General features: G+C 52.6%; 1 protein-coding gene and 1 pseudogene across 4 annotated transcripts in view; both read left to right on the forward strand.

The window, feature by feature from the left end:
- The window catches only part of cdc14ab (cell division cycle 14Ab), a 5,776-nt gene extending 259 nt beyond the window's left edge, over positions 1 to 5,517 (forward strand). Inside the window, exons 1-16 of one of the 4 annotated variants that reach the window (XM_076045248.1) lie at positions 1 to 429; positions 1,093 to 1,183; positions 1,264 to 1,339; positions 1,895 to 1,987; positions 2,059 to 2,138; positions 2,286 to 2,352; positions 2,455 to 2,517; positions 2,605 to 2,692; positions 2,765 to 2,995; positions 3,210 to 3,348; positions 3,465 to 3,684; positions 3,796 to 3,878; positions 3,987 to 4,013; positions 4,110 to 4,238; positions 4,375 to 4,561; positions 4,852 to 5,517. The exon at positions 1 to 429 is cut by the window's left edge and continues 259 nt beyond it. In XM_076045248.1, coding sequence (XP_075901363.1) covers positions 330 to 429; positions 1,093 to 1,183; positions 1,264 to 1,339; positions 1,895 to 1,987; positions 2,059 to 2,138; positions 2,286 to 2,352; positions 2,455 to 2,517; positions 2,605 to 2,692; positions 2,765 to 2,995; positions 3,210 to 3,348; positions 3,465 to 3,684; positions 3,796 to 3,878; positions 3,987 to 4,013; positions 4,110 to 4,238; positions 4,375 to 4,561; positions 4,852 to 4,881 — 1,704 coding nt within the window. In that variant the 5' untranslated portion in view covers positions 1 to 329 and the 3' untranslated portion in view covers positions 4,882 to 5,517. Of the gene's footprint in view, positions 430 to 487; positions 818 to 950; positions 1,026 to 1,092; positions 1,184 to 1,263; positions 1,340 to 1,894; positions 1,988 to 2,058; positions 2,139 to 2,285; positions 2,353 to 2,454; positions 2,518 to 2,604; positions 2,693 to 2,764; positions 2,996 to 3,209; positions 3,349 to 3,464; positions 3,685 to 3,795; positions 3,879 to 3,986; positions 4,035 to 4,109; positions 4,239 to 4,374; positions 4,562 to 4,851 lie in introns of those variants that run through there. The other 3 variants (XM_076045246.1, XM_076045247.1, XM_076045249.1) reach the window with 3 other exon arrangements.
- Positions 5,518 to 7,735: 2,218 nt separating this feature from the next.
- LOC142900757 (E3 ubiquitin-protein ligase TRIM47-like) lies at positions 7,736 to 9,364 on the forward strand (annotated as a pseudogene).
- Positions 9,365 to 10,000: the final 636 nt, after the last annotated feature.

The following is a 10,000-nucleotide window of genomic DNA, read 5'->3' on the forward strand; positions in this document are numbered from 1 at the left end:
GCCATGGCGACGTGTCTTAAAGAGAGATTCACTCCGTCAATCACAGTTTGACACTGGCGTAGCAGGGACCTCAGGCTAACATGCTAGGCCGGGAGAGGTGGGCGGTCAGCGGGCGCCGAGGGGCCGCTCGCTCGGAGCCTCCGTCAGTCCGCTCGGCCACAAAGGACGATGGGAAACCGAGGAAACAAAGTTTTTAACTTTTGAGACACTTTTGTTGTTGTTGTTCCGCTGGGAGCTGCTAGCCGCGGGCTAAGCCGCCAGCAGCCGGATAAAAAGTTCTGGAAAGTCTCCGGAGAGAGAGAGGGAGGCTGGCGGGAAGCAGCGGAGCCATGGCGGTGGAGGGGCTCCGACACTCCCCGGTGCTGGCAGCCCTGTTCGGGGGGTCGGCGGCCGACGGAGAGCTGCGGGGAGCCGCGCCGTTTATCCCCGGTAGGAACCACTGTGCTGCTGCTGCTGCTGAGAACCACAAACACTTCTTCCTCTCCTCCTCCTCCTGCATCTTCCTCTGAGGACGACAGTTCTTCTTCTCCCACTCCTCCTTTTCTCCTCCTTCCGTTCATCAAAGGTCACCTGGAAGCGCCAACACGCGACGCGTTCGGCCAATCAAAGTGATTTTCAATGTTCCGCAGCGGATCAAAGGCGGCTCTATAAAACTCTTCCGCTAAGAACGCTCGTGAAGAAGGTGGAAGAATTGTTTGAAAATCTCCTCGATGCTTCGAAGCCTTCAAAGAGTTTTTCATGCGCCGCTACAATCACTCGCAATCTGACGGCGCTGCGAGGAAACCCTCGTCATGCCTCCACCTGCAGTTGATGGCAGGTGACGTTCAAGTGCCGTCGGACACTCGGGCTGTTTGAAAGATCAACAGCTTGATCGATAATTCACACTGATGAAGAGTGGAAAACATGAAACGAATGAATTGGATTCAGTGGAGACGGCTTTTGATTGAAGCGTCAGTCTGCCGTGTTGCGTTCAGGGACACCAGCTTTCCAATTGTATTCAATCTGCAGCTGCTTCGATCACACAGGTAGTAACACCACCAAGTAAATGTGTGTGTGTGTGTGTGTGTGTGTGTGTGTGTGTGTGTGTGTCAGAGCGACTCTACTTCGCCACGCTGCGCAGTAAACCCAAGAGCACGGCCAACACTCACTACTTCTGCACCGACGACGAGCTGGTCTATGAAAAGTAAGTGTGTGTGTGTATGTGTGTGTGGGAACGTCTCGTGTAAGTGTGTGTGTGCGCTAACTTGTCGTGTGTGTGTGCAGTTTCTATGCAGACTTTGGTCCTCTCAACATTGCCATGTTGTTCCGCTACTGCTGCAAACTCAACAAGAAGCTGAAGGTGAGATTCTCCTCCTCCTCCTTCTTATTCTTCCTCCTCCTCCTCCTCTTCTTCCTCCACCTCCTCTTCCGCCTCCTCCTCCTTCTTCTGCTTGAGGTCTTCCACACCAAACCTTTCTGTGTTTCTGTGACTAGTTTCCACTTCCTGTGACCCTTTGCAGTGCTGCTGCTGCATAGCAACAGGCTCAACACACACACACACACACACACACACACACACACACACACACACTGACAGGTGTGGCAGCCTCCACCCTGATGGAACACAGGTCACCTGTGTGTGTGTGTGTATGTGTGTGTATGTGTGTGTTTTTGGCTCCCTGCTGTGGCCCAATCAGAAGCGGCCGTGGCTTGGCTCTGCCCACCAGGCTGGTTTCTGTTTGCCATCGTCACCGTGGTGACCACATTCCTCTGGTGGGAGGAGGAGGGAGGGGGGGCGGGGCAACCAGAGAGTCTGGACGACCTGCAGAGGTCAAAGGTCACAGTCAGGAAGGAGGCGGAGCCTACTGGCTGGTCACGTGACCCCTCTCTCTCTCTCTCTCTCTCTGTGGTGCAGTCGTTCGCCCTGACCAGGAAGAGGATCGTCCACTACAGCAGCTTCGACCAGAGGAAGAGATCCAACGCTGCCGTGCTGATTGGAGGATACGCTGTGAGACACACACACACACACACACACTCTCTTACACACACACTCACCGCCCCCCCCCCCCCCCCCCCCAGGTGATCTACCTGCAGAAGAGCCCAGAGGAGGCCTACCGTGCTCTCATCTCTGGCTCCAACGCAGCATACCTGCCCTTCAGGTAGGAGCAGTCACATGACACACACACACACACACACACACACACACACACACACACACACACACACACACACACAGAGGTGTTTAACACCTGCAGGGGGAATTGTGGTGCTGATGTGTGACTGACAGGTTGTGTGTGTGTGTGCAGGGACGCCTCCTTTGGGAATTGCACCTTCAACCTGACGGTGCTGGACTGTCTGAAGGGCATCAGGAAGGTGAGCAGCTGCCCTCCTCTGATTGGCTGCCAGGGTCAGGAGGGCGGAGCCAACCCTGTGTGTGTGTGTGTGTGTGTGTGTGTGTGTGTGTGTGTGTGTCAGGCTCTGCAGCACGGCTTCTTTGACTTTGAGACCTTTGACGTGGACGAGTACGAGCACTACGAGGTGAGACTGCAGCGCCCCCTCTGGACTGGAGCAGTTTGACAAGAGAATGGAAGCCTTTCTTACCTGCACATTGTCTCCCCCCCCAAGCGGGTGGAGAACGGGGACCTGAACTGGATCGTCCCTGGGAAGCTGTTGGCCTTCAGTGGTCCTCATGCCAGGACCCGGGTGGAGAACGGTGAGTGTACGGGTCAGAACTGGAGGTCAGAAGTCAGAGGTCACTAACCCCCCTCCCCAACCCCCCCTGCAGGCTACCCCCTCCACGCCCCCGAGGCCTACTTCCCCTACTTCCGTCGGGGGGGCGTAGAGGCGGTGGTGCGGCTGAACAGGAAGCAGTACGACGGGCAACGCTTCACCGCGGGGGGCTTCCAGCACCACCACCTCTACTTCCTGGACGGCACCACCCCTAGTGACATCATCACACACCGCTTCCTCAACATCTGTGACAGCTGCCAGGGGGCGCTGGCTGTCCACTGCAAGGGTGAGACTGTCTGTCCGTCTGTCTGTTTGTATTACTGTCTGTCTGTACTACTGTCTGTCCGTCTGTCTGTCCGTCTGTCTGTTTGTACGACTGTCTGTCTGTACTACTGTCTGTCTGTCCGTCCGTCTGTCTGTCCGTCTGTACTACTGTCTGTCTGTACTACTGTCTGTACTGTCTGCCGGTCTCACTCTCTGTCCCTCCCTCCCAATGTCAGCTGGCCTGGGCCGGACAGGCACTCTGATTGGCTGCTACCTGATGAAGCAGTACCGCTTCACAGCGGCCGAGGCCATCGCCTGGACCCGGATGTGTCGGCCCGGCTCTGTGATTGGACCGCAGCAGAACTTCCTGTTAGAGTGAGTCCCAGCAGTCGCACTGACGACAGTGGCGTGCGGCGACTCTGTGGGGCCACCAGAGGGAGACGGGGTTCGAGTCATGTGACCGATGATGTCATCACCCCTCCCGTCCACAGGAAGCAGGCCGCCATGTGGTCGCTGGGAGACGCCGCTGCTCGCACTCTGGAAGGAGAGGGGGAGGGACAAGGGGCGGAGCCTCGCATCATCAGCAGGATGGCAGAGCTTAGCGTGAGCTCCGCCCACCTGTCACCACCACCACAAGGCCCCGCCCACAACAGCAGCAGCAGCAGCACCACCACCACCTTCAAGTCTCAGAGCAACGAGATTCTCATCCAGGTCTCACACACACACACACACACACACACACACACACACACACACACACACACACACACACAGGACAAGTTACCTCACACACTCACACACACTCTTGACCTTTGACCCCAGAGGGAGGCTGGAGACTCTATGACTCAGGGAGACAAGCTGAGAGCCTTGAAGGGCCGCCGGGCCACCACTGCTGGAGCGCTCAGGTACTGGGACCGGGACCAGAACCAGAACCAGGACCACTCAGCAGCCTGCTGCTGCGTGGCCGGAGCTTCACAACAGCTCCACCAATAAGGCTCTCTGTCTTGTTTCAGGATGGAGGAGATGAAGCTGCACAGCAGGTCAGCGTCGCAGCCGCTCAGGTGAGCAGTCAGGGGCGGGGCCTCAGCGGCCGGGAGCAGGGCCTGTGGTATGACCTCAGCTGTTCTGTGTGACAGGTCGTCGGTGGGGGTGGGACTCAGCCCCTCCTCCCCCCTCAAGCCCACCAGGTTCCCAGCATCCTCTGCTTCTGCTGCAGCCAAGAGGATCTCCAGGAGCCCCTCCTCCTCCCTGCCCACCACCAGGAGGTCAGTGACCCCCCCCCCGTGACCTCACCGTGACATCAGCCATGACACAACACTACAAGAGAGGCTGTTCCCCAAAACGACCTCACTTCCTGCCCTGTCAGCTGACCCCGTCCCCTCCCCTGTGCTCTGTCCTCAGCTCTGGATTGGCCAGCTCTCTGACTGATCTATACTCGGCCCACCTGGAGGAGGATCGGACCTACCTGGCCCCCTTCCCCCCCGCCTTCACCCCCCTGGCCTCCTCAGCCTCCTCCAGGTCGCGACCTCAGGAGCCTCGTGCTGCGTTCAGGGCCCCGTCAGGACGCAACCTGAGCCGCTCCATACCTGTAAGTCCTCTCGCCTGGCAGCAGCAGCTAAGCCCCGCCCCCCACACTCTACTTCCCGTCACCAGTTTAGCATTTTGCTTACTTTTAGCGTTAGCTTAGCACCAACACTGAAAACAGCCATGCAGGAAGTGACCTGGATTCCTGCTGCGGCAGTGCCGCTGTTGGCCTTGTGGTGGCGCTGTAGAGCCTCACAGTCGACCTCCCACTGGCCCCACCCTCCTGCATGACCACATGACTCACCTGGCTTCTCTCTCTCTCTCTCTCTCTCTCTCTCTCTCTCTCTCTCTCAGTCCCTTCAGAGCCAGTATGGGCGCTACTAGAGCAGCGGCGCCCCCTACCTGAGGACCCATTACCCACAATCCCCCTGTGTGGAGGGGGTTGGGGCGTTGTATATATTATATATGGTGTACATATGATGTCACAGACTGGTTGGATTTTATATTGCGACGCCGGAAGAAAGGTTTTAACTTTGAAGAGCAACAGTGTTTTAACTTCCTGCCAACGGGACAACGTGATTGGCTAGCAGTAAGCCAGTCAGCAGCAGCAGCACAGAAGGGACGACAACCTCAGGTGTGTGTGTGTGTGTGTGTGTGTGTGTGTGTGTGTGTGTGTGTGTGTTGAACTTGGGCAGTGATGCAGAGATGAATTGACCTTCAGTTCAATATTGAGCTCCAGTGTGCATTGATTATTACTGACGATGAGTGATGATGATTGACAGGTGGTGATTGACAGGTGTGTGTGGTGATTGACAGGTTCTGTGAAGATGTTTTAGTCCTTATTTCATCGTCTCGGCTGCTCCATAATAATAATGATAATAATGAAGGTGGTGATTTGTTTTGCTTTGAACTGAATCACACGGAGTTTGAACTGAATCACACTGAGTCTGAGTCTTTGCTCGGAATTTATTCACGACTAAAATCGTTTACAGATAATAATAAAAATGACTGCACTAACGAGTCGAGTGTGTCCTGCCTCCTGATTGGTCGGTGGCTGCAGCTGTTGTGTGATTGGTCAACTTGAACGATTCCTACTGACCAGGCAGGGTGTTGCATCATCACCGCTGTTTCACCTCCTGTTTGTGACGACGCTGAGTCCAAAGTCTAGACGGCTCTGGTTCTGGTTCAACACGCCTGGTCTGTTTTCTGCCGCACTGACACCTTTCAACTAAAAAAAATAAAAATCAATCAAAAGCCATCAAAACAGAAAAACATCAACACACTGTGTCAAAGGTCTCAATGGGAACTTGTGATCAAAGCTCAGCAACATTGCAGTCACATCACTCAGTGGCTACATTGTAACGATATCAAAGATATTTTACACTTCATTGATGAAGATACAAAATATTCCAATTAACAAGAATACTATGACATTGTTGTGTATGTGCGAGGTCATTGGTCACCCGGTACATCAGAATATCAGCAGAGCTTCATGCCAGACGCTCAACAGCTTCATATTGCACACAAACTAAATCCAATTTCAAATGAAAACAAACTCATCAAACTGAATCAAGCCGGAATTCAGCTTCAGTCCTCTAAAAGCATTGGACAAACGCGTCGTCAATATAAGAAACAACCCGAATTAAATGTCGACGTGAGTGCGGAGTGGCTGTTGGAGCCGACACTGCATGGTCATCGTGTTTGTGTGCCAGCGCGCGAGACACTGGCGCACTGCACTGCACTGCACTGGCTGGCGAAACACTGCATGCGCTGGGTAATGAGTTTTCATTTTTACCGCGATGAGATGTAAGCTAATGTTAGCTTTAGCTTGATAGCCGTGGCTTCTCGCAAAACGCTCGCCTATCTGAGCACAAAAGTGATTTTAAACAGTGACTCGTTCGGACACCGCCGTTAAACTCACTTCAGAGTGAGGTCGTTGACCGCAGACCCCCTGGTTCTGAGTCTAATCCTCCTCTTCTGTGGAGACTCTTCTTCTTCTACTACTACTAATAATAAATGTGGATTGCAACGCTTTCTGGTACATTGCGCCAACTAATGTACAGGAGGAGCAAGGAGTCAATAGGTGTCACTAATGCGTCATTATGGAACCCACCGGAGTTCTAGGAAAACCCCGGCTGCTCACCACAGGGGGGAGGCAGAGGGCAGGTTTCCAGTGGTTTCCAGTGTGAGCACAGAGCAGGGCACTGATTGGCTCATAGTTTTGACCACAGACGAGTTCGAGTCCTTCACCAAAACCAAAAGCACCACTTTTAAATTCAGTGCCTGGAGATTTTTACATTTTCACCCATTGAAAACTTGAGGGTTTATGAAACTGTGCCGTGGGTCAACCAAGAGCTGCAGACGCTTTGGTTGTCGGTGGCCGAGGACAAAGGTCAAAGGTCGCTGGACGGAGGACCCCGCAGTTTAAAAGTCTCCTTGGTTGAACGGCTGATGGTCGCAGCACCAAGCGACTAGCGAAGCATCAAGGGCCACAAAGCCGCAGTGAAGAGAAGAGAAAGAGTGTTGTAGGTTTGTTCAGCCACATGGATGTTGACAGGTTGACTGACTTCACTGCAAAGAAAACAAGAACATGAGCAACTTTCATTCCTTTCTTTCTTTCTTTCTTTGAGCCCAATCAGTTTCTAATGAAGAGAAAATGCATGAAAATACTGCCAGTCTTTGTCAAACAGCAACAAGAGAAACTTGAACACTCCACTCTTCTATTTATACACACATGACACACGCTTAACACTGCACATGCTACAAAACAACAGTTGGACCTGTCGGAGAGGAAAATCTCAACTGGATCATCGCCTGATTTCACTGCAGTTGTTCACTGTGGTTGCTCTTATTGCTCCATAAAGCTCTTTAGTTGTGTTTAGAAACTAAGTTGGGCTGAAACAATCAAAGTGGGAAGACATCAGATCAGCCAATAAGAAGATGACTCGGCACTTTAGACACGCAGGCCTGACACAACTGCAGAAAGCAACAGCAAAGGCTTTTAATGCAGCGAGCCCACACATTGCATATTTCAGTACAAGCAAAAGAGACCACAGTTCATGCTCTCTCTCACACACACACACACACACACACACACACACACACACTGCCACTTCCCTTCTCGGAATGAGTCAAGATATTAGAAGCCCCGTCCCCCTGTGCTCCCTGCAGTCAATCACAGCCCTGACTGGTCGTTTCCTCTCCTTCAAGTCAAACTGGTTTCGTTTCTCACGTCAGTCAGCCAGTCAGTCAGTCAGCCAGTCAGTCAGTCAGTGGCTCTCAGAGGTGAAATGGCTCAGGCAGCAGCTCAGCTGGACCGAAAAATTATATCTTGTTCCCTCTGTCTGGATCTTCTCAAGGATCCAGTGACCACTTCCTGTGGACACAACTACTGCAGGAAGTGTCTCCAACACCACTGGGATGCAGAGGAGGAGAGGAGAGTCTACAGCTGCCCTCAGTGTAGCAGGACCTTCACACCAAGGCCTGTCCTGGAGAAGAACACCCTGTTAGCAGCTCTAGTGGAGACCCTGGAGAAGACTGGACTCCAAGATGCTCCTGCTGATCACTGCTATGCTGGAGCTGGAGATGTGGCCTGTGATGTCTGCACTGGGAGGAAACTGAAGGCCATCAAGTCCTGTCTGGTCTGTCGGGCCTCCTACTGTGACTCTCACCTCCAGCCTCATCGTGATGCTGCTCCCCTACAGAGACACAAGCTGGTGGAACCCAGCCAGCAGCTCCAGGAGAACATCTGCCCTCGTCACAATGAGGTGATGAAGATGTTCTGCCGCACTGATCAGCAGGACATCTGTTATCTCTGTCCTGTGGATGAACATCAAGGTCACGACAGTGTCAACAGCAGCAGAGAGGACTGAGAGGCAAAGAGAGCTGGAGGAGACCAGGCAGAAGATCCAGCAGAAGATCCAGCACACAGAGGAAGACCTGAAGGTGCTTCAGAAAGAGGTGGAGTCCATCAACGGCTCTGCTGATAAAGCAGTGGAGGACAGCGAGAAGATCCTCACCCAGATGATCCGTCTGCTGGAGAAAAGAAGCTCTGAGGTGCAGCAGCAGGTCAGATCCACACAGGGGGCAGCAGTGAGTGGAGTCAAAGAGCTTGAGAAGAAGCTGGAGCAGGAGATGATGGAGCTGAAGAAGAGAGACGCTGAGCTGGAGAAGATCTCACACACACTGGACCACAGCCAGTTTCTCCACAGCTTCTCGTCACTGCCAGCACTCAGTCCGTCTCCAGACTCCTCCAGCCTGAAGATCCGTCCTCTGAGATACTTGAGGACGTGGCAGCAGCTGTGACCAAGCTGAGAGATGAAATACAGCAAGTTCTGATGGAGACTCAGACAAACATCTCATGGACAGTGAGCAACGTTGATGTTCTACTGAAGGTACCAGAACCCAGGAGCAGAGAGGACTTCCTCAGATGGTCACCTCAAATCACTCTGGATCCAAACACAGTGAACAAACATGTGTTATTATCTGAGGAGAACAGAAAAGTGACATTCATGGAGGAAGTTCAGTCTTATTGTGATCATCCAGACAGATTCACTGACTGGTATCAGGTCCTGAGTAGAGAAGGTCTAACTGGACGATGTTACTGGGAGGTGGAGTGGAGAGGGGGGAGGGTTGAGGTAGCAGTGGCCTACAGGAACATCAGCAGAGGGTCACTGGAAAGTGGATTTGGATACAGTGACAAATCCTGGAGTTTATATTGTCTCTCAGGTGGATATGAGTTTCGTCACAACAGCATCATCACTGATGTCTCAGGTCCTGAGTCCTCCAGAGTGGGAGTGTACCTGGACCACACAGCAGGTCTTCTGTCCTTCTACAGCATCTCTGGAACCATGGAGCTCCTCCACAGAGTCCAGACCTCCTTCACTCAGCCGCTATATGTTGGACTTCGTGTTGTTGGTTCAGGTTCTTCAGCTGTGTTGATGAAAGTGTGACTGAAGTCGTCAGAGAGACTCTGAGCTGAATTCTCACCTTTGATTCTTCTTCTGTCTTCACGTTTGCTGCCCAGTGTCTCCGGCTGTCAATCATAGGGTGGGAGGGGCCTTCTGACTGTTGATCCGTTTGTCAACAATCAGATGAATGCATGTAAATATTGTAAGAGAATTTCGTCTTTTGATTCTGCTTGTTGGCTCAATGTGACAATAATAGTCAATCAATAAGTCATGAAATATGCCATCAGTCTATATTGCACAACAATGTCAAGTCAATGATCAAGTGTTGAATTGAAGCAATAAAGCAACAAGACGATCCAGATAGTCTCTGCTTGTTAGTAGATTTCACACACACACACACACACACACACACACACACACACACACTGACACTCTCTCTCTCACACACACACACACACACACACACCCCGACACACACACTCACTCACACACACACACACACACACACACACACACCCCGACACTCTCTCTCTCTCACACACACACACACCCCGACACACACACACACACACACTCTCACACACACTCACACA

This window comes from Nelusetta ayraudi, unplaced genomic scaffold (assembly GCF_046127955.1).
Source record: "Nelusetta ayraudi isolate G7.1 ecotype Tasmania unplaced genomic scaffold, CSIRO-AGI_Nayr_v1 ptg000084l, whole genome shotgun sequence".
Classification (NCBI taxonomy): Eukaryota; Metazoa; Chordata; class Actinopteri; order Tetraodontiformes; family Monacanthidae; genus Nelusetta; species Nelusetta ayraudi.